The 25,331-nt window shown below is 37.2% G+C and overlaps 1 protein-coding gene across 1 annotated transcript in view; it reads right to left on the bottom strand.

Moving 5' to 3' along the window:
* The window catches only part of elovl6 (ELOVL fatty acid elongase 6), a 66,397-nt gene extending 54,887 nt beyond the window's left edge, over positions 1-11,510 (bottom strand). Inside the window, exon 1 of the mRNA XM_088923193.1 lies at positions 11,263-11,510. Coding sequence (XP_088779319.1) covers positions 11,263-11,351 — 89 coding nt within the window. The 5' untranslated portion in view covers positions 11,352-11,510. The remainder of the gene's footprint in view (positions 1-11,262) is intronic.
* Positions 11,511-25,331: the final 13,821 nt, after the last annotated feature.

The raw sequence follows: 25,331 nt of genomic DNA on the forward strand, positions 1-25,331 counted from the left end.
TTTGAAGATTATATTAAAATAATCCAACCCATAGATTCATTTAAATCTCAATATATATCTTTCTGTTTTTTTAGTTCGGAAAATTCTGCATATTTTATGACTCTTATGGAGTTATGGATTTTTTTTTAATGAATTACAGTATGTATTTTACATGATTTTGAAATATGCTAAAATCAATGCTGCTGCTGATACTGTGAAAGCAAAATTATGTATCGGAGCACTTAACCTACAGACCACAGTAGGCTACTATTTTTTGTTTTCAAAACTACTGCATTCTTGAAGAGAACATACTTCTAATTTGTCTAAACTAAGGATATGCGTACCTGATATTCCTGCACAGTTAATGTACAATCAGACATACATCGGCTGTCTTTCTTCAAATCTTCAAATTGTGACAGCACTTGAGCACTCAAATAAGTCCAACCAAAGAAGAATACATTGCAACCTAACTGTAACTATTTTTTTTATTTTTGAGATACAGTACTATCAATTTATCCTACTGAATAAATACTAGTTACCATACATGTACTAATTAGTAAACTGACTGTAAGCTTTGTGTGCACAATTCAGGGAAATTATGGCATATACTTAACTCCCTCTTTTGTGTCACAGAAATGTATTTCATTGTGGAAAAATACTGGAATCACAAAGCCTGCTTGGAAGGTCTACACAATTTCTTATTGGGAACATAATACATGTACAGTATACGGCCTATTCACTGTATGTTGAAAACAGCACAGTGAAATTTTCGTCTAACCCATCTTTAAAGTAACTGCTATTTAGTAAGTATTCAACTTCTGAACATGTGAGTAAAACAAATACAACATTTTCCCTCTTTATACAGTAACTCATGCAAATATGGGAAGACTTGTGTCATTATGTACTGTAATCCACAAGACCAAAATGAGGAGCAGGAAGATTTCTGTCTACAACCAATATAATGAGCAAGACAATAGCAGGGATTGCAACTGAATGACAACTGGAGCAGTGCCCCCCTGGCCACTGTGTACATCAATAGCTTCCCCTCTTAACGTAAATAAGAAAAGCTTACAAAGTAGAAAAAAGTGGAATTGAAAATGTGCTATGAGACATAATAGTGATATCATGGACCAGTTTAAAGTAGCCTTCACAGAAAACCTAGTTCCATGCATTTTGTCTCAAGTCTTGGGTTATTTTTTTTCACAATCCTCTCATTATAGTGAAGAAAAAATGCTCACTTTATAGTAGTAGCTGAAGCACAGATCAAAAAAAGTGTCACGATACCAGACTGGGCACTGCTTTGAAACTCCTTGTTAACAGGGAATAATGCAACCAACTGGTTAATCACCAACGATTATTACAACATGCTATAATTACCTGTGAATCATCCAATATAGACTTAGAAATGTGGTGTTTAGCTTCTGCATACTGTTGAATGTTAATCTTCTGTAGGATAAGATCAAAAATAAGACTTCACAGTGCTCATACCTGTGCTCTTTGGGTTTATATTTACAAATTTGAAAACTGATTCTACAGCCTGAGCTTAATGCATGTTTCTCTCTAAATTGTATATATAGTACTACTTCAATTACTAAAAAAGATTAAGTTAATGAAGAAATGCAGTTTATATGTTTATAAAGGCTTCAAGCCTTTACATACTACCATTACATATATTTTTTTAAGATCAGTTACACTCACAATAGGAAAAACAATTTAATTTTTCCCCAGCTCTTTCATTTTATTATTTACTATTTTTCCTCACTAAATTAAAATTACAAAGTGATGTGATGTGAACACGAACCATCTAAGTACAGTAAATGTCAAAAATAATTCACAGTTATGTGGCACAACTGTCAAATATATTTCATTGACGAGAAATGTGGGTCCCTGTTCTGTTGTAACCTTGGTTCCTGTCATTCATATGATATAGGTCAGGTATTCTACAACATGACAATGTCACAGTCAGTTGAGGTTCAATCTGAAGAATGCGTACTTATTGCATGCTTAATAAAAATGATGATAGCGACAATCACTCATTACAAACAGTAGAGACAGCATCAGTGATCCCTGATCCCTCGACCATATGATGAATGTTGCAAACTAACGAGCTCTGATACACATATTCAGAGAGATTCATTATATGCGAGTGCCCACATCTACAGAATTTATTTAAGCCATATGAAAAACATATGCAAAAATAAGCACTTGATTGCTAGCTATAAGACATATTCAGGTCAGAAAATTTATGATAAGCAATACTTGATTAAATGCAATATGTTATTTCCACTTTATTTTTAGATCATATTACACCATTCATCCATGCACATTTTTTGCTTAAAATATATAAAAGAGGATGGCACAGTGGTACAGTAATTAGCATTGCTTTCTTGCAGTGCTGGAGTTTAACACGAGACCTGGGGTGCGTGGAGTTTGTATGTTCTCATTGTGTTCATGTAAGTTTTAGTCAGGTGGTCAGTCCAAAGGCATACTAGGAGCTTAATTGCCTCTGGGAAAATTGGCCCTCGTGTAAGTGTGTGTCTGTCTGTGAGTGCCCTGTGATGGACTGGAGTCCTGTCCAGAGTGTATTCCACCTTGTAACTGTTACTTGCCAGAATAGGCTTTGGCTCCCCTGCGACACTGTAGTGGGAGAAGCTTTTAGAAAATGGATGGATGGATAAACACAAGCGATTCATATTTTTATCTTGCTTTTTTGTAATTAAACCAATGTGTAAAGATCAGCATTAAGTTAAAATTACCATTGACTAAATCTGCAAAACTAAAGCAGAACAACAGCAGTTTAAAAGAGCTTTGAATCAATAATGATGTACAATTTATAAAGAGAATCATAAGACATTAAACAATTATATCCACACGAACGTTATTTAATTTCAAGGCTGGATCTTTTACCTTGACTGAACTACAGTATGAATTAGCTTTAGTTGTGAGTCAGAGACTATTTTTAAAGACTTCACGCCAAAATGCATGCTCAGAAAAGACAGAAAAATCAAAACTGTTAATAAATATCATTTTCATAAATACTATTTGCTGTAGCAGTAATTACATTTATCAGTAATATTTTAGCATTAGCAGGGAATTAGTAAACGCTACGGTAGATTGATTGCATTAGTGGAAATAATTCCAAAAAAGGATTAAATAGTAAAACAGATTTGGGTATGAGTTTTTAAAGACCCTTCTATCATTATCTTGAACAGATGTGCCATTGAAACAGGAAACAAAACAGACGTACTCTACTAATCTTCCAAACAATGTTTGAATAGAGGGTGAAAAGTTCAAAATCTGAGAATATGTTCAAATCCCACAGTCTCCTTTCTGAACAGGTCTATGACAATCCATCCACAGAAGAGGTCATATAAAGTATGGGTAGTCAGACGACATCATACAGTACCTGGTGACAATTGGGGACCCTGTTTCAATATTTCTAGTTCAGACTTTTGCTACCTGCATATAATACTGAGCCCTTGTGTAAATTAAATATCATCTTCCAGATGTTTTACTAGTCTCTAAATCTTTTGATTTTCACGTCTGTTACAATAGTTTGCTAATCCTCCTATCATGGTATAATTTAAAAATGTTGACTAGTTTACTACTGTAACTATACCATAATATCTAGCATTGATTGAAAGACCAGTGGCTCCAATACAGATTCCTGCAGTACTCCACTAATTACAGTACATCACCCCAATCATAGTGTTCACCATTACCCGTGCTCTATTTTCTATGCATTAAACAGTTATTAATCCAAATACACACATTCCCCTTAATACCTACTGCCTATAATTTGAGAATTAATTGTTACAACCTCCGTCCTGTGGAGTTACACTGCCTGCAGTTGCCCCTGGAAACTACTGTATGAGTATTCTCACAAGGGCTCCAGGTTTTCTGTGGCTCTCTACCAAGGCCAGTTCTCCTTTTGGCCATCACCTCCATCATTAATCAGGCCTTCAATTATTAAATCAGCCCTCCCCCTATATAATCCAGTATCTTACTACAGGACAGTCTTCCCATCTGAAACCCCAGACCTCACTCTTGCTGTCTCACTCTCGCTATAAACCCGACTTCATTCCTTAGTGTCACTTGTGCGGGATCCCAGGGCTCATCTCGAACAGACTCCACTCCACTAAAGCAGTCTTCAATCCATGCAGTCTAACCAGCCTGTTAACCCCAGACTTCTCACCAGCTGCCTCATCCTTGCCGTCTTCTCAGCTGTATTGGATTTGTCGCCTGCTCCCTTTCCCCGGACCACCACTGTCACCGCCCCCTGTCTGTCGACCCGGCCTTCCCTGATGTGCTTCTCCAGACACTTCCGGATTATACCGTCACGCATAGGGTCTTATACAACACACTTCACGGTAGTCAGAACCAGTCCCGTGACATACCTAGTGATACTAGGTATCACTAGTACGGGCAGAGCGGTGGCACTGTGGCTAAGGATCTGCGCCTGTGGCTGGAAGGTTGCTGGTTTGTATCCCGTGGCTGGCAGAGGAATCCTACTCCGTTGGGCCCGTGAGCAAGGCCCTTAACCCCAACTGCTCCAGGGGCGCTGTATAAATGGCTGACCCTGTGCTGGGTATGCGAAAAGACAAAATCCTAATACAAGAAATGGCCAATAAAGTGATCTTATATATATATTATATCTATTCCAGAGCAGCTTCAATTGTCCTGACTGCCTCCAAACAGCTTCTGAATCAGGCTTCACCCCATGCAGTCCATTCACTCCTACAGCTCCAGACCTCTCTCTGGCTGTCTGATCCTCACTGCTACCTGGCTTTTTCCTGAGCAGCATCATTCTTCCGGATTCCCAGGGCTCACTTAGGACTGCCCCCGCTCCACTGCTGAAGCAGCCTTCACTTTGTGAAGTCTCACTCCATCGGGAATCCAGCGCTCCTCTAGGTCTACCTTCATGCAGCTGTTGAGTCACTCTTTTCCCCAAATAGTCCTGATCTGCTTGAAAATCCATCTCACCAGAAATGCCAGCACTCAACGTGGACTGCCTCTGAACAGCTGATAAGTCATCCGTCACCTCAGACGGGCTCTTTTCCCGAGCGGCGTCACTCATCTGGGACCCCAGAGCTTATCTTGGACTGCCTCTGCTCCAGCTGCTGACTCCACCTGACATCTGGACTGCCTCAGCCAAACACCTAACCGGCTTTCCTTTTCACCACTGCATCCTCTCTTTTTTCTTTTCTCTCTTTCCAGGGCAAACTTCTCAGCAGGGCCCTTCCTTTTCCCGGGCTCCCTCTAGGAACCCCGCTTCAGACCTCTTCTCAACAGATGACAGCCCCAGCTCTGTCTTTTTGATGTGCCTCCAGAGCCAAAGCAGGTGCTGGATGAGACCCTCCACAGAGCACACCGTTCCTTACAGTCTGGCACTGGGGCACCTTCCTGTAGACTTCCTCAGCACAAGTGTCCTGACCAGCCTTCTCACTGGACCTCTCCACCTTGCACCGCACCCTGGAGCTATGCATCTGAATGGCTCTCCCCTTTTCCCATCCCTATGCCCAAAAGTCCCACATTGGACCCAACTGCCTGTGGGCTTATCATTCATTTCGATGTTGAGCACCCGGTCCATCATATCCAATGCCAAGCTCCCTATTTTCCATACTGTCCAGCTGGGGCTACTTAAGCACCGCCAGTCAGCATTTAATTATTCACTTAACTACCAATTCCTTCATCACTTTCCCTCTGCTGTTCCTGAGTGCTTGATCCCCTGGCAGTTGGGTCTCTTTGGGTATCTCCGTAACTCCCCGGTCTCTTGCACTTGGACTCTAACCAAGCACTCCTGTAACTGTGCTGAGCGCATAACTGCAGCATGACATCAATTTTTTATAATGAAAACTATTTCATGAGACATTTTATTCTATTTCCAGGTGGGCAAACTACGGCTGGCCAGACTGAACATCTAATGTTGTGACTGTGGAGTGAATAATCAGGAAACTTATAAATGTCATATTATTAATATCACACTGTTCATGAACATATGTCTTACATATAACCTGTTCAATCATTTGTAATAATTTCTAAATAATCAGTGAACATGTGTAATATTTGGAGAAAAATTATGATTAAACATACTTTGTTCCTTATGGAAAAGATCTGCATACTGTATCTTATTTTATTTAGAAAACCACACACCACTGAATTTGAATTGTACATTCACTGCAATGCTTTTAGCACTGCCTTCATTATTCTTACGGTTGACTTGTCAAATGCATCCAAATACAAATCTTCAAATAACACACAAAGAAGAAGCCTTTCCATGAAAACTGTTTAACTAAGGGGTGTGGACTGACACAAAATATCAGATAGTACAGCAGAGAGGATTCTAATAACTATCAATTACAATATATAATCCAATTTATAGACAACCTGGCATCAACAAACCACCATTATAAAATCTGTAATTTTCCAATTGAATATGCATCTCAAATATTGTAAACTAACAAAAACTACAAATAATCCACATAGATTATAAAAGTTTTATAACACAAATGTCCTGAAATGTTCCTAATTAATGTGTTTTTGGTGTTAATACTGGAGGACTTAGCACAGAAATAATTATTTGCTCAATTTGTTTGCATAATGTTGAAATGTTGACATATTGTAATAGCCTTTTGATATATTTCCGGATACAATTTTCAGATTTGTGTGAGAATGGCAAATATTTGAGGTTGGGTTGTATTGTGCTGGCTGTATTGTTCTATGCCACGTGTGATGTTTTAATAATGGAATGAGTCCAATTTAATGGTAAAATGTAAACATGCTATGTAAAAAAAAACAATGATAATCAAAATAAAGAAAAACAGTATCTGGTCAATCACTCTCAGAAAGTGCAGGGGCACATCCTTGTTTGAAAACATAGGGACACTCTTGATCACATAGGAGAAATGAGAAAAATAATTGAATGAAACAAATAGTGCTAAAGGGCTGCGTAATTCCTGCAGGCGAATATGACTAACACTTATTATAACATTCTGTGGAACGTCTGGATACATTTAGAAACATTTGAAGAGCTTGTCCTTAGATCTCAATATGAGGTACACAAACATGGAGATCATCAATTTGTGTCAAATTTGTGTCACGGGCTTCAACCAAGGCTCATCTGAGGCAGCACTCAACTGGCCAATTGCCAGGAGCATTTTGTAAAGCAAAGCTGTCTATGAGATTTTTGGTTTGCCCTTAAACAGGGATCCTTGAAGCTAACACACTTTCTTAACAAGGCCTTTGTGAGGCAGTGGTGAATAACAATTTTGTTTTCCGCTTGGAAGAGCTTGCACCCTGCCACCTTTACCAGCCACTGTAATTAGTATTTCATCCCATCCCCCCAGTTGTATGATAACAAATGAAAAAAATATTCCCATCTCATCCATTTTCTCTCGATGCAATGACACAATACATTATTTTCAAACCTATAATGATTACAAATACTTTCCACAGTCACCATAAGAACATGAAAAGTAACAAGAAAAATTGTTACTATGAGCTGTAGTGAACACAAATACTACCTGTCACGGTGGTCATCCCTCCTCTAGAGGGCGCTCCTACCTTTTTTGTATTATGTTTAGGTTAAGTACCTACACCTGCGTCTTGTTCCCCTATTTGTTATTTATGGCCGGCGTCTCTGCGGTTCCGGGTTCAGCTTTGGAAGACGGACGTCTGAAGGCCTGCCTATCCACTGGGCTCAGGAGCAGCCTGAGGGCATAGGCCTTATCCCCAGATGTCCTTGACCTCTGAGCCCAGGGCTCGGAGCGCCAGGTCTCTTTATGTTTTTATCTTTTGTGTTCCAGATCCCAGTTCCCCATTCCGGTTTTTAACCGTCTTTGTCTAGGATGGACTTCCCAGCATTGGACATTGGACTTAGACTGAATTACCCCATTGGACCTCTCTTGGATTAGTTGCCTGCTCCCTTACCCCATGCACCGGACCACCACTGTCACTGCCCCCTGTCTGTCGACCGGGCCTTCCCTGATGTGCTTCTCCAGACACTTCCGGATTATACCGTCACGCATAGGGTCTTTTACAACACACTTCACGGGAGTCAGAACCAGTCCTGTGACATACCTAGTGATACTAGGTATCACTAGTACGGGCAGAGCGGTGGCACGGTGGCTAAGGATCTGTGTCTGTAGCTGGAAGGTTGCCAGTTCGTATCCCGTGGCTAGCAGAGGAATCCTACTCCGTTGGGATGAGCAAGGCCCTTAACCCCAGCTGCTCCAGGGGTGCTGTATAAACGATCGACCCCAAGCTAATCTCTCCCAGTCTGTGCGTCTCATGGAGAGCAAGTTGGGGTATACGAAAAGACAAATTTCGAATACAAGAAATTGTATGTGGCTAATAAAGTGATCTTATCTTACTGATTTTGTTATTTTGTAGGTAAAAACATGCTCCACCTTTTATTTCATGAACAATCATCCTACAGAATCAATCAGATTTCTAGTGAATTACCTAATTCAAGAAACAAGGTGTGAATAGTGAGGGATACTTCTACAACTTTATAAGTCTAAGTAGCTATTTGGGACCCTTGTCTTGAATTACTTCATTAGAAATCCTAACTACCACTTATTGGGATATATATGTAATACATACGTACTGTATATACAGTTAAAAAGAGAAAACACTTTGAAGCAAATACATCCGCCCATTATCAGAAACTCATAACCTGCCCCACAATTATAGGACACTATGCAGGACTACACACTGGATGACAGGCTCATCTCCAAAAAATAGTTCAGTAATAGTTCAGTTTCTTATACCTGGGAAATTAGTGAATAACACTGACATGGTAGGTGCAGATATTTATGTCTGTGACATTACATCAATATGCACATTTACTGAGATATTGCTTCATTCACAAATCCCTATGATATTAAAATGATCAGTCTCCGACATATCAATATGACACAGCACACGAAATATCATCCATTTACATGAACACGTGCACTAGATTTAACTGCATTTGTATCTGTTCAAAATTGTGTTTGAGTTTACGTAGCGTACAAATTCTGAAGCTTCCCATTTTAATAGTGGTTTGTACAAAATGTATTTAATTTCTTGAATCCAATGGGAGTCGTTCACTTCTTAGATCCCCAAAAACGTCAGACTGCAGATCAGATGTAAATTTGTTTTAGCATTAAACAAAAGTAGAACATCACATATGAAGATGGTACTTTACATGTAAATGCAGAAGCGTACTACTGCACATAGTATGAGCGATTGTGAAAATCCCACATCTGACATTGCATGAGCTTAAAACCCACGACGTTATTCATATTTAGTCAACACATGAACATTTCAACGCACAATAAGTTCATTCAGTAAATTACATGCCAACTTTAATAATTACTCCCACCCTGCAGATCGCATACTGAATTTATTACACTGACAGCAGAAAACACTTGAGTCAGAAAGGCTCTGTGATGCAAGAGTAGCTTCGAGCACTCCGCATCGAACAGCTGCCCTCTGATTGGCCATTATGCTGTCAGCCGACATCACAAGATGGGTACTATTGGCTACAACATTCCACTTCTGAAGAGGTTTGGTCCTGTTTCATGCGCCTGCCTTCAACCGGTTACATGGTAGGAAAATAATGATGTGTAGATGGTTTTTGTGTGCTGCATGGTGTTCAGAAATTGATAAAAACTGAAACTAAACTCAAAAAAGACTCAAACTGATATTCCGTTTTTTACATCATACTCTTGCGTTCTCGAGTTCACGTGGGTATGCGCCCTAGACTACATATTCTAGGAACTGCAATAAATTGTATGAATTTTGTGTAATCACTCATTTAGTTTATAACAAATAAAAATTAATATACTTTAAATTGTTGTACTCACAATAAAGGTACCCTTTTCACTAAAAATAAAAGGTTTCCATTTTTCTTTTTATAATTAAGACACTGCTGTGCAATTAAGAAATGTATTTCTGTGATTTAAAACAAGCTTGAAAATATATTTACATTTCTTTATTACCTAAAGGCATAATTAACGAATTACATTTCTTCTAACTTTATTAAAAACGCATTTTGCTGTAAATGTATGGTGCTATTACGTTATCTTCGAATGGACCTTTTCAAACTTATTTATAACTGCCTATTAAACGTGGTCATGTACAGGTCCAAACGTTTTTTTTTCACACAGCCATGTGCCCATTAAGTGTTCTTTTTATTCGCTTTACTTACAAATTAACTGATTTGAAAACCCCATCTGGAGAAAACTTTCACTAACTTTCAGTCTCTACATACATCTAAATACAACATCTAAAATAATCAGACTTAAGGTAATACAGCAACAAAATAACGAGCGTCCAGCTAGACAAGCACCAAGGTAACAGGAAATAGCAACGCTTGATACACATACACAATAGGAGAATAGAACGAATGAGAATATGTTTTGTTTGCGCACAAACAAATGTCTACATCACTGGATACGGAATTATTACTTCTACATTTTCAGATTCCCAGTTTTCGTAATCGATTGGCGGATATATTCACGAAATTCACCTGTCGTACGTTTGTATGACTTGGTATGGATGCAGTAGCCGGTACTTTCTAATCGAACCGCGTGGCATTGCACTACCATAGTATATCCTGTAAAATTGAAAAGGGGTTATGTTATTATTAAATTAGCTAAAAGGAAAGCAAATCAATCGGCTCAGGTGAAAAGCATGCAGTCTATATCAATTCATTTCGACAACGAACTACCGTACATCTAATGTGCCCCATTACAGTACACGTGTTTATTTTACCAGGGATCTCCATTTCCTTTATATTATTCTTCCATTTCTGTAGATTTTGTGATGATTAAATATTCCCTCATTACAACACCTTTCAACTATCCGGCCTACCAAATTGATGCTTGCTTATTTCAGGATCATTTATCACACAGACCGGGCAGTGCACCTAAGAGGTTGAAATTCTTCCATGTCATTGAAGGAGACAGATATTAGTACAGCATCACCTTGAATACCTGGAATCTGATTACAACGGCAATGCTTAAAATACACATCCCCCCCTGATTCAAGCACTGAAATTCGCATCTCACTGCCGGTAGTATAACTTAAAATAAAGCAATTAATCGTGCAAGGATTTACACACATATACACACTTTATGGTAACAATAATTGTGTGTGCGCACATAAAGGCCCTTTCTCAGAAACCGTACTCTGTGTTATACATCCAGTCTTTCCTTTCTAATAAGGAACACACCCCTTTCGATTCAACACCCCAAAACACTTCTGCGCTAATCATCATTTAATCACGTAGCCTACCAGTTTTCCTGCATCCACTGGATGGCTTCGTTTTCGTTGAACTGTCTTTCAAATTCATATTCTTGCAAAGCCAGGACTGACATGTTCATGCAACGTCTTCCAGCAGACAGATTTAAAGCGCACGTAATAGAATATGTTTGTGTTGTATTTTTATTTAACCTGTGTTCACTTATCTGTCTGCCTCAGCTATACCCTTGATCTCGCATTGCTCTTGCTGCTGCCAGCAACTCTTCCTACTCCTCTCGAATGTCAGACTGTGTGCTATCCACCTCCAGGGAGCATCCGCCCTCTCTGGCAAGAAGGGGGATTCTAGGTCCTAAAGCCTTTCAAAGCCGTTTCGGCTTCTTAAAGCTGCACATCCAGTTATTTCTCAAGCGTTTAAAAACCAGAAACTCATAAAGTTCATGTATTCGTATAGGAAACCATTTTAAAAAATAACGGGGCAGCACACTAAAACAGAGCTGTTCAAAACAGATGGAAAATTGCTCTAAACTAATAATGTGATAACATTTGATTTGGAAAAGGCAGTAGACGATGTTTTGTTTTTATTATTAAAAAGTTCTCACTAAAATGCTTCCCCATTCTAGCTATCACAACTGTTCCTCTTTCAGGTATTCTATCACACGCCATTAACTCCTTGTACTTATGTAATTTGGTGGCTTTGTGGCTAAGGGTCTGCGCCTGTGGTTGGAAGGTTGCTGGTTTGTAATCCTCCTCTGTTGGGCCCCTGAGCAAGGCCCTTAACCCCACCTGCTCCAGGGGTGCTGTATAAATGGCTGACCCCAAGCTTCTCTCCCTGTCTGTGTGTCTCATGGAGAGCAAGTTGGGGTATGCAAAAAGACCAATTCCTAATACAAGAAATTGTATCTGGCCAATAATTCTGCAATTTCCCTCACGGGATTAATAAGGTTTCTATCTATCTAAAGTGATCTTATTATTGTATTTATATTTTCATGCCAGAATGTTGCTTTCTAAAGCACTTTACATCCAGTAAACTGAAAAAGGGGACTCGCATTATCCTTCACTGATGCGCAGCACCCACCATGATGTCAAGACTTTCGGCTGCCATTATGTGTCAAAAGCCCCACTACAGTGCATTTCAGGCAGGAAAGTGAGAAATTGAATTAATTAGAGGCAAAATAATTTAGGATAGTAAAAGATCAGAATGGGAAATCAGGAAGGATACCAGGAATAAAACACGTGTACTCGTGCACTTTTGAAGAGACCCATAGGATTTTTAAAGACAAAATAGTCAGGAAATTTCTTTGTGCCGACTAGCACCACACCAGACCACCAGTCAAGAGACATTTTTTAGATTTTTTGGGGGTGATAGAATAGAAGTGCCATGCAAAAGTATTTAGATCCTTTCACAGTTTTCAAATGTTGTTGCTTTAAAGCTGAAGTTATTAATGGCATGTACAATAATGCGACAGCAGCCATAGTGTGCCAGAACTCTCACCCCACATCAGCTATCAGTGGGGAGGAGAGCAGAGTAATGAAGCCAATTCATAGATGGGGATTATTAGGATTGGTAAGGGCCAATGGGAAATTTGGCCAGGGTGCCGGGGTACACCCCTACTCTTTTCGAGAAACACCCTGGAATTTTTAATGACCACAGAGAGTCAGGACCTTGGTTTTATGTCTCATCCGAAGGACGGTGCCTGTTTACAGTATAGTGTCCCCGTCACTATACTGGGGCATTAGGACCCACATGGACCACAAGGTGAGCTGGCCCCACTAACACCTCTTCCAGCAGCAACCTTAGTTTTTCCCAGGAGGTCTCCCGGCTCACACCTGCTTAGCTTCAGTGGGTTGTCAGTTGTGAGTTGCAGAGTGATATGGCTGCTGGCTTTAGGTATATCAGTATATAAGTACTGTAGGTAGCTGCGTCAGAATGCATAGGCTGCAAAGGAACAAGTATTCATTCTATAATGAAAAGAGACAAAACACTTAGGCTGTAGAGCCTTCTTCAGGTATCGCACCTCTACTTTTCTTTTCAGCATGGAATAAACCTTTACTTGTTACTTCGCAGCATATATTCCAATATGCAACAAAATAATGAGTTCACAAGTCTGAATAATTTTGCAATCAATCTTTAATTTGTTTCTCTTTATTTTTTTAACAGCATTTACTATCACGTCTTACCCTTAGAACTCCACAGTTTGAATATTCATACCTCGTGGATTGAATATCCGACCTCGTGGATCACTGACTACCTGACAGGCAGACCACAGTCTGTGAGACTTCAGAACTGTGTGTCTGAACAGGTAGTGAGTAACACAGGGGCACCTCAAGGGACAGTTCTTTCTCCATTCCTCTTCACCCTCTATACTTCGGACTTTAAGTACAACTCAAAGTCATGCCACCTGCAGAAGTTCTCAGATGACTCTGCAATTGTGGGATGTATCAAGGGTGAGCAGGAGGAGGAGTACAGAGGATTGGTCAGCAGCTTTGTGGAGTGGTGTGGGGTGAACCACTTGGAACTGAATGTTACAAAGACAAAGGAACTGGTGGTAGATTTCAGGAGGAAAAAGGTCAAACCTACTCCTGTCTACATCCATGGGAGTGGCGTGGAGATGGTGGACTCGTACAAGTACCTGGGAGTGCACATCGACGATAGACTGGAATGGTCTAAGAACATCGAGGCCATCTATAAGAAGGGACAGAGCCGACTCTACTTCTTGAGGAGGCTCAGGTCCTTCAATGTGTGTAGTAAGATGCTACACATGTTCTATCAGTTGGTGGTAGCGAGTGCCATTTTCTACGCAGTGGTGTGCTGGGGCTCTGGGATTAGAGCAGTAGATTCCAAAAGGCTGAACAAGCTCATCAGGAGACCAAGCTCTGTCATTGGGTTTGACCTGGACTCCTTGGAGGTAGTGGCTGAGAGGAGAATGATGTCCAAACTAGAGGCCATCATGGACAACTTCTCCCATCCCCTCTATGACAGGCTTGCAGGAATGAAGAGCACGTTCAGCAATAGACTGATTCATCCACGGTGCGACAGGGAGCGCTACAGGAGGTCATTCTTGCCGTCTGCCATAAGACTGTACAACGCATCCACCTTGCGTCTTGGCAGAGGCAACATCGACAGCGACCTGTTTCTGGACTAAACGCATCTACACATCTACTGCTACATCTGTTCTCTTTCTTTTTCTTTTCTTTTTCCCGTTTACAACCACTTTTTGTGCAATATATGCCAGGGACCTGTGCAATACATTTATATTTATATCTATAGTTACATCTATATTTATATTCATATGTGTGAAATGAGTGTGATACGATTTTCTGTGTACTGTTCTGTTCTAGTTTGTTCTTGTGCGTCCGGACTGTGAGTAACTCTTGTATTGTATGTATTGTACTATTATTATATAATTCGTTACACTGTGGCTGTGTTGTGTGTGTTAAGCTACTGTTGCACTGCAATTTCCCTCACGGGATCAATAAAGTATGTATCTATCTATCTATTCAGCTTTTGAATAATCTTCAGTTTAAAAAAAAACTCATTTTGTCAACTTCTTCAGACTTTTTTCTATTTTAAAACCTAACTGTCATAATACCAGCAGCATTCAATACAGCAATATATTTTCTTTAAATAAACCCAGAGTAGTTTCGGTTGAGTGGAAATACATCAACATGTATTGGGTCTGGCATATGCAAACAACAGGAGAATTGAGTCTTTTTAAGTTGAGATATTTAGAATTGTCCTCCAATTTGAAATCATCCATTGGTATTCAGCTCAGCTAGCTATCATAAACCCAATCCTGTGGGGAAGAATAAGGACCTGTGCAAATACTCCTCTAGCATACCCACTTGTCAGAATCATTTACTGTCTGACACATTCAGGCTCAAAAGTACTATATACTATAGGAGAGTGGAGGAGACTGGATACTAGAGACTGGAGGAGAGATGCATCTCTTATTGACAGCACTGCAACCTTCTATACTCAGGTCATAGAAGATGGCTGACTCAAACCCACCCATCCCTGGTGCTGCTCAGACAATTGTGCAAGTTCAAGGTTTACACCATTCATAGGCTTACACCAGTAGACATTATCTAACATTTGCATCAGTCACTAAGACAATGAGTAATATTCATCAAATTAGCTTAATTATGAGCAACATGTTGACAGGCAAAAATAAAACAATATTATGGAACCCAATGTTATACCATGCCTTCTGACAATCTGGGAAATCACTGTTAAAAATATTGTCCATTATTATCAAGTCAGTAATTATTTTAATAATTTAGTAAAAGGTTTTAGTAAATAACATTTAATGTTATTATGGTACCACACAATATTGTTCCACGTTTATGTCCAAGAGACATGAATAATTAATTTGATTGAAAGGCATGTTGGTATAAAACACAGGCATTAATGGATTGCATTAAACACTGGTTAAATAAATTGGGGGTAATTAAACACCATAAACAAAATGTATTTTGAGAAATGCTTTTCTTTTTCCATTAGATTGGTCTTAACCAATTCCTTGAAAACATTTACTTGAATATATTTATTATTGTGCAGTTGAGGATATTTTCCAATTAACACATTAACACAACTCTGTTAGAAAAAAGTAATATTTTGTCAGGAAAGATGTGTACTTGATGTGTATGCCAAAGGGCAATCTATCTTGGTCTTATCCTTTTTTCTTATGATTGCATTAAGCTTTCTCTGACTGGTGATATGATTTCATGTCTAAAGTAAATGTATCACTATAAATCACTACAAGGACATTGCAAGTCAGAGACAAGTATCCATCTCATATGTTCTGTTTGTGAGGCCTTTCTATAAAAACAGTTGAGTTGCAAAACGTTTTAAAATACTGTCTGATTACAAAGTTGTTTGGAATTAGTGTGAGACAATTCTTCAAATAATGTTTCTGTCAACACAGTTGAAATATTTACAGCTACACGTGTTGAGTACAGTCCAGAACTTTTTTTCAATTAACTGGAATGTATACAGTATGTTGGCAGTTAATAAGACTTGGAAAGATGAATGGATTAGAAATAGCTCTGAAATTCCTCACCTGCATTAAAATGAGGTGATTCCTAATTATATGAATCACTAATGTAACCACTGGGCTGTGACTTTACAGTATTGTTATTTTTATTCCTTTAGCCTATTGTGTCACATTCTAGTAAATAATTAAAAAGGCTGGATTTAATCTGGTATGAATGAAAGTACACTGTAGCTGCTAGTCTTAGATTTAGGTGTTCTAAAAACATTCCAAAATGCTATGTTACAGCCATAATCTGGCAGGGTGATTGTGCTACTCACACACAAACATGCTCACCGGAACTATACTGTATAGGGAAGGACATTCTTCTTTTTGTGCTAGGAATGTTATATTATACAACACTAACATGAAATGTAGAAATCCTGAAACAAATGTGTAACAAAAAACAAATGTACAAATAACAACTAAATAAATTTAATAAAATATACCTAGAAGTTAGAATGAATCTAAGTGTGATCACATGGTTTCTTGGTTTCTGGCGCGGTTTAATGGCAGAGTAAAAAGCAGGATAAAAACTTGAAAGATAAGGATTTATCTACAATTAATGCAAACTAAGAATAAAATACAAGGCACAAAATATTATCTACAAATGATGCATAAGTTCACTGAGTCCAGGCCTTTTATACTATGAAACTTGCTTTAAGGATGATTCCGAGTTTCCTTCAAAGACAGACTAATCCTTAATGCAAACTAACCAAGACACAGTTGCTTAGGGAGATTATGCTTGTTTCAGTACAACAAACACTCTCCAAAGGACTGTGTGCTCTCTAAAACTGACGCTAAAGTAGAGAGCCAAGCCACAAAATCAGACAGTTCACTCTACAGATACAAGATCTGTACTGATACTAAAATAAAATGAATATTATCTTTTATATAAAAATATAGCCTTCTTTCTCCTAAACTTTCTGTCAATCTGTTCAGTGCACAAAAACTCCTATTAGTTTTTAGTTCTCAAAGAGTAGGCCCGCAAAGTGAGTGATTAGACCTATAGGAAGGTGTTCACTTAAGACATACTACTTGCTTCTTCAGATCCAGATATAAAAAGAGAGCATTAACATGGTTAAACCTGTGATAAACTGAGCTGACGTGAATGACAGAGACTGGTCATTCACGTCTGAGCTTGCATTATTATTTTTTTGCATTTTTATATTTGGGTCTATTTAACTCATTTCTGCTTCTTTATACTTCCTACACAAAGGGAAGAAGTTCACTATATGTAGCTCAACTGGACTGTCAGCTCCAGTACAGCAATATAAAAAATGCAGGCAAAATACAACAAAATTGGCCCGTATTTATAATATGAAATTTGAATTTACAAAATGTTACATTAAACATGTACTAAATATCATCTAAAGAAAATTCCTGATAACAAATATAAATGCTATTGTCCATTTATTTTAAATGTGTTGTTTAATTATTTTAATATATATGTACTATACAATTCATTGTGGGTGGTGGGGTTTCCTTCTACAGTCCAAAGACATTAGTTCATTGGCTTCTGGGAAAATTTACCCTGCCATATGTGTGTGTCTGTGTTTGTGTCTGTCTACCCTGCGGTGGACTGGTGTCCCATCCAGGGTGTAACCTGCCTTGCACCGTTGCTTGTCAGAGTAGGATTCCAGCTCCCCCATGACCCTGAATGGAAGAAGCGGTTAGAAAATGGATGGATAATTTATTGTCTATATATGAACTAATACAGTTTTTAATATTTGTCTATGCTGTTCAATAAATGTAAAATATGTAGTTCATAATATTTAAAGACTACTTAATCAATGTCTTTGTTTATAGCAAATACATTTTGCTTTGTTCAAATTTAAAGGAACAAAAATCTTGATTGTAATTATTATGTTGGTGTCATATACTAAACAAACATATAACTAGTCATAGACACAGCTCTGCTACTAAAGCAGAGTCTGTCGTTAGTTCAGCCTTTTGGAATATTTCAGGATGAAACTGCCCTTCTTGTTTTAAATCTAGCGTTGCCTATTATGTGCAATGTATAAATGTACTGTTTGAAAACACTGCATATACATAAACACATTAATATGAATGTTATGTCCAAATTAAACCTTTCAATGTTTCTGAGAGAAAAAATAGACATGTATACAACAATATATTGGTTATCTGTTTACATTAGATAATAAAGCTTTTCCCTTTTTGTCAGGAAATACTGGGTGTGATTGCATAACTTCATCAATGTACTGTAGCCCAGAATGGTTTCAGAGCAGTTCTTGACAGATTTTTTATGTTAAAGCAGAACAAACCTTTCTCTCTATACCAAAAAATGCATGAAAATACAACAGATACGATCACTCTTGCCTGGTAAATACTACAAAAAGGACATAAATATTTCCACTATTAAGAACCCTTTTCAAAAATTAAATTCAGTCTCTTCACATCTCAGTTACCTACTAAATTTGCATCTAGAGATTTTTTTCTTTCTAGAGATTTCTAGAGAATTTCTTCAAGAATGCACAAAGTACTGGAAGTCTTGCCTATAAAATGTGCACAAAGCCCTGTGTCTGTTGTATCTCCTACTCAGAAGAAAAGGCTTATACCATCACCTTCATTTCTGCTTTGTCTTGATTTGTCTTTGTCTTGAGGGGTAATTAGAATTCTCAGTGACTCTAATCTAATCTAATACTCTAATCCATAAAGTAGGTACCCATAATAACTCAGAGGCAATTAAGAATATACCCTCGTAAAAATGTGCATAATCATATAATCACAATTGATTACCTTATAAGATAAAGAGAGAATATCATCAGATAACTTGAAAGAAACATAATTATTTTTCAGCTCTTACCTGAAATATATTCAGACTCACAACCAATATGCTATTTAACATCTCTGGTTTGAAAGGAGGCTGATACAGTTTAATACTGATAGAATTAATAATTAAGGATTTGTCTGATTGTCAAAATAATAATGAACATTGTGTCCCCAATATGGGTGTGGTCAGTTTGGACTAACATGAATGATATTTATTGTTTATCTACAGGTGGTCACCTAAGTGGGCCCAAACCATCTTGAAACTGTAGAAATAATTTAGTTTATTTTTGTGCTAAATGTGTTTCATACAAAGAAAGCTCAAGCAAAATCATCCAAAATGTGTAGTCACATTTGAAATAGTCTGCAGATATGAAAAATAAAGCACCTTCTACTTCCTTGAATTTTTTTTCAGAGTTACTTTTGTCATTATGTTTTTACATGAATCCACAATAGAAAATATTTAGAAATATTTGCCAAGAAAAAAAGAAAACCTACAAAAATCTGTACTTTTGCAGTAATTACATCATATAATGGATAAAATGAACCATTTCTTTTACATAAAATGAACATGTTACATGCCCAAAGAACAAATATTAAAAAAGAGAATTAACACCCACTAAAACAATTACCAAGATGCCAACCATATGGTGTGCTCAGTTTGCCCTCATATTTCAACAATCTGTTTCTATGTATAGCATTTGGTTTAGGTCAGGCCTTCAGCTGATTCCAATGGATGACATCATTGATTTTAGCCCGCACAGTTGTATGGTACTGCTCAGTAATTTTGTAATTTCATTGCTTAACACAAATATCTCTGTGGATTATAAAACCAAACCGAATTTCATCATTAAAGTGTCCCTTTATCCAAATTCAGATTATGCTATGTTGTGAAGTTCTCAGCAGCTGTTTTCAGAATATTTGGCCACTTCTGCTTTGTCTAGGTTAACAAAGGAGTTGATTATCTGTGATAAACAATGAAGCACTATACTGTACACAATAATAGACACAGGTATATAAATATCTCTGTAGCTATTAACAATATTACATTGTTGATTTTTGTGTCAAATACAAAATGCATTTTATAATATATATTTAAGCTGTATATTTCAGGTGATACTACATATACAATTCCCTATATCCTAAAAATATTTACAGATGTCCTGATGATTATGCACAATCCAACCAGCGAGGAGAGAAAGTGATTGCATGAAAGGGCTCAACAAAACTTTGCTAAGGAGATGTAACAAAACAAAATTAATGAAGAAAAGGTTTCCACGCATCTAAAAGCCCATTGAAACCATCCACGTTTTATCAGAAGGCTGCTTATATCAGATTGACCTCATGGCAACATAATGCCTATCATGGAACAACAGGGACTAAGGCTGGACTACATCCCGAACCCTCAAACAAGCACATGGGGACTATTTAGAGACACCCGTTAACCTGGTTAGCATGTCTATTGAAGGTGACAAGAAACCTGAGCACTGAAAGAAAACCCATGTAGACACAGGACAACACATACACTCCGCCCTGAAGATGAGCATTTTCCGCAAAGAAACAAACATTAACTCCTGTACCTGAAGCAAAGTGAGCTTCAGGATCTCTACTAGATCATCCTCTATCACGTAGAAAATATACTGTGTGCTGAGGAGGGAGCCTTACAATGTTCAAGAGTCCAGCCTTTATTCGTGAACTTTTCCAGTGCTAACAGAAAAAAGTTTTTAAGTACAGTATCTCACTCAGCAAATACAGTGCTGTTTGAAATGTGAAGCAGGGCTGTAATCTGATGACAGACGTAGCCTTCAATAGCTGTAATTTTAATTTCTAATACATTGTCACATGGGTTTCCTTCCCAGGAGCCATAGTGTTCACCACATATTTAAAACTCCATAATTGTATCACCATTATAGCCTTGAGGCATGTGAAACATTCTGTTGCGTTACCTGATAACCAATAGACATACAGTAAGAACAGAATTTAGGTACAGTACAAGAATTAGTACCTCCCTAATTGATCTCATCCATTTCTTCATGGTAGCCAGAGGTATCAACTTCCACAACAGCTGAGTACATTGTTCAATGTTCTCGTATCCCTTTGGGTAAAAAAGTGCTTTCTGTTCTGAGTTTTAAATACTCTTCCATGTGTCTCCTCTAGTTTAATGTCACTCACTGTTCATTCTAAAGGAATTCTTTAGACTGATTCTATCAATTCCTTGAGCATTGGTTTTGGTTGATTTTTTGAGGATTTTGAGTACTAGTAATAATACTAATAATACTTATAGTCCATGAGTACACCTGTCTTGAGCTGCTTTTGGAAGAGATGTGTTAGTGGTTTATTTATAAAATCTTTTGTTCCTTTTACACAGTATTACATACAATTGGTTGGGTACCCTCTTGACCTGTGATTTAATAATCTTGAATGTATATACAGCAGTACTCAAAACACTTGTGGCTCTTCTATGCTCATACTCATTTATGAAGGTCTTTAACTTCCCATTGCCCAAGACTTCTTGATGATTTCTTCCCTGGTGAACAACTCATTATGTACATCAGCCATTTCTTTTTTATTATGTAGAACTATTCATTTTATAGATCACTTTCTTTTTTCCTTACACTGTATTTTATCTTAACTGATGGTTGGGCATTGCTGAACATTTTGAGATACTGTTTTTTAGCTGTAGATTTGATCACTGTTAAAATAGTTCTGTGCTTCATGCAGAATCTCTTTGAATTGTTCCATGTCATCATTTTATCTTTTTCATATGTTGTTTCTCATAAACTCATAGTTCTCATAAACTCATTGTTTCCCATTCATTCAAAGTCTGCTTTCCAGAAATTTTAACTTTTGATTTGAACTCAACATGTACAGTTAAATATATTTCAAAGCATACCATATTATGTTCACGGTTCCATAATGGTTGCGATTGGGGATTGTTTGAAAAGATGAGTTCAATGTAATCATAATCAGGTTGTAGGTGCTACCATCTGCCTACTATTATCATGTCTTCAGCTTCTGCTGGGACACTAACTTGCAACCTTTCTAATGCTTGAGTGTCTGTTTGGCCTGTACAAATACTTTGTCTACAATTCATGCTTGTTATCACTCTTAAGTATGACATTTGTATCATACTTATATCATATTCAATGACTAAACATTTTAATATAAAACAATTAATTTCTAATGTGTAATAAAGATAACTAATTTCTGCTTCATTTCCGTAATTATTTCAACAACAGAATATCCTGTATTGATGGTCTTTTTTCAAAAGCACTATACAAAGAAATAGTAACAGTAACAACGGTAACAGTGATCAGAATTCCTGGGTGAATCAGATTTTTAAAGGACTAAACTCTAAAAGAGCTGGCAGTCTATGATTATTAGGGTTCTTAAGGAGATAAGCTAACAAAACTAAGATGGCATCTGCTATTTAGCAGTATAAAGGAATTTCCACTAGAATCCTTCTCTAGGGCATAAATTAATTTAGAAGGCTTGAGGTTAAAGATGGGTTTAAACTTAGTCTTGGGGCAAGCTTGAGAGAAGGTAAGAAGTAACAATGCTGAACAAATGCCTTGGATTTATTTAAAGCCGTAAGGAGATGATTTATTGGATATTCTTTTGTACTGTTGGACTACCTACACACACATATGGTGTGTATACTGTATATATATATTATGTCATTGTAGCAACAATTGTCAATGATACCACTAATAACTATAATCATTTTATTTATTATTTTCAAGACACACAAAGCACAGTACACATATAATATATATATATAACATATAATACACAGCATAAGAAAAAGAACACAGCATACACAGCAGATTGGCTTTTTGAAACCAAAAGTAAAACTAAATAATACCATACAATTCTAATGAAAACGATTGGCATTTAAGTTAGTATGAATAGTCAAAGACTTTCCAACAGATTCGTGCAATGTGTTCCACAGATTCAATTTATCCATTGTGTACAGCTTTTTCTTTTGGAGAGTAAGCAGATTAGCAGATCTTAAGTTAAAAGCTAAACTGTATTCATGCAATATGTCCTTACATTAATCTCAAAGACCATTCAGTGCTTAATATGTGAGAAAGAGAATCTTAAACTACAATCTAGATTTCATGGGGAGGCAGTGCATTTTACAGACAATGAGACATACAGTATTTGCTCATGGAGAGTTTTTTTAATTTATTTAACTGTAGCCTTTTTAAAGTCTTAGAAGATACACCAGTGTCTTGCAGTAGTTTAATCTTGAATAAATAAAGATGTCTCTCAAGAAATGTTATGGTAAAGTAAGAAAGAAACTTCAAATTACAATACATGGTCAGAGGTGCTCAAAAAAGGTTTGATTTCAGCACCATCAGCAACAACATTGTCACCAACAATAAACATGACAATGTACTGTATCAGGAGCAGGAAAATAATAAAACTAATTTGCTAATTTGCTTATTCTATGGATGGCATAGCAGATAACTGGTACAGTATGTGCTCCTTGATTTCGTGTGTTCTCTGGTTTCCTCCCACAGTTCAAATACATGCTTTCCGGGTTAATTGTTATCTCTAAACTACCCCTGTATGCATGTGTGAATGACTAAATGTGAGTGCCTGTTCAAATTAATGTTCTGCTGCTGCCAAAAAACAGCTACTCTAACACCGTGATACATCTAAGAGAGAAATGGTGGCCATATTTGAAGACCCCCTTACTGTTAAAATAGGTTCTCTGAAAATACAGAACTCATCAATTTCAAAATTGACATACTGTACATGACTGTACTGTAGCATTGCTTAAAGGTTGCTCAACTGAAAGGTGTTCAGTTAGAAAAACAAAACTGCTGTGTGTGGGCCAGTCATGATTTATTATTCCAGACAAGCTGATTGGTCTCGTGGGTTAATGTTATCAAAATTCACACATTCACAGTATTTGAAAGTGATGCAAAGAAGCAAAACCAATAATGCAGCTGTCATATAAAATGTACAGTACATTCTCTAAAAATCTTTCTAAAAATATATACTTCAAGGAAACATAGTTTAAGCAAAGGTTTTGTTTGTGTATAAATTAAAAAGTTACACTGAGATTTTTTACATTTTAGAGCCTTTTTAACAAAATTACACAAACAGTGTACTTAAAATTTATTTTATAAATCAGAAATGTCCATAGAGGTATGAAACCTACAGTTTTAATCCTGTTAAGATTTCTTATGATATATTCATTTCTACTAACTATTTTTAGAGGTAGATATTTTCACTTTTTTTCCTACATTAGTGGTTATCCACAGTTCAGTAAGGAAATATAGGATATAATATGACTTAATATATACCTAAAGGTAAATCAAGATAATAACAATACCCAGTAATAAGAATATTATGTAGACTTTAAAATAAAAAGGTTCTCTCTGTTGGATATGGATGGTTTTAGTCAGTCCTTATTAATTCCAAATGCAGAATAAAATAGCATACAGTACAAGTAGTCAGAGGCTTGGCTCTTTATCTGCTCTCAAGGAGGAGGTCTGTGTCCCACTTCTCTGTGACCTTGTCTTGAAAGCAAGCTTGTGCCCTTCAGTCCTGAGGGCAGATCTGTGCCCTTGTCTGTGTCATTTTGTCCCTTAAGTAGCTCGGTGCCCTCATTTTTCAAATTATGTTTTAATAAACAACATGTATTTTCCTGGTTCTTCATTGGCCTTGGAGGATCATATGTTGAAGCTGATGAAATCAGTACTGAGAAAAGATATAGATGCCAAAGTAAAGAAAAAAAATATTTTTATTATTATTATTTTAAAAGATCAGTTTAAGGAATAAATCATTAAGCAATATTCAACATCCATAACAATTGTCAAAGCTTTATCTTTACTTTATTTCCAATTATTTAATTCATTTTCACTACTTTCACGAAAGGTCAAATCAATCAAAAGGAAAAAAACATCTGAGTCAAAGGAACCGCTTGATTCAAGATTTAGAAGAATTACAGTTTGAAAAAGTAACCGTACATTAATTTTCTAAATGCTTCTTCAAATTCAGGGTCGCTGGGGGCCAGAGCCTATCCTGACAGGCAGCGGGTGTGAAGCAGAGTACATCCTGGATGGGACGCCAGTCCATCCCAAGGAGTTTAACATATTTAGACATCTTTGACCTTCACTTAGTCCTCATTGTACAAATATTAGATACTCTAAACCTCATTTGACAAATAACATGCAAAATGCAGGCTTTGGCATTTTTTTAATGAAAAATAAAATCAACAAACATTCAATATTTTTGTGTAAAAAAGAAAGTGCACCCTTTGTACTA

Source organism: Atractosteus spatula, chromosome 1 (assembly GCF_055471065.1).
Source record: "Atractosteus spatula isolate fAtrSpa1 chromosome 1, fAtrSpa1.hap1, whole genome shotgun sequence".
Taxonomy (NCBI): Eukaryota; Metazoa; Chordata; class Actinopteri; order Semionotiformes; family Lepisosteidae; genus Atractosteus; species Atractosteus spatula.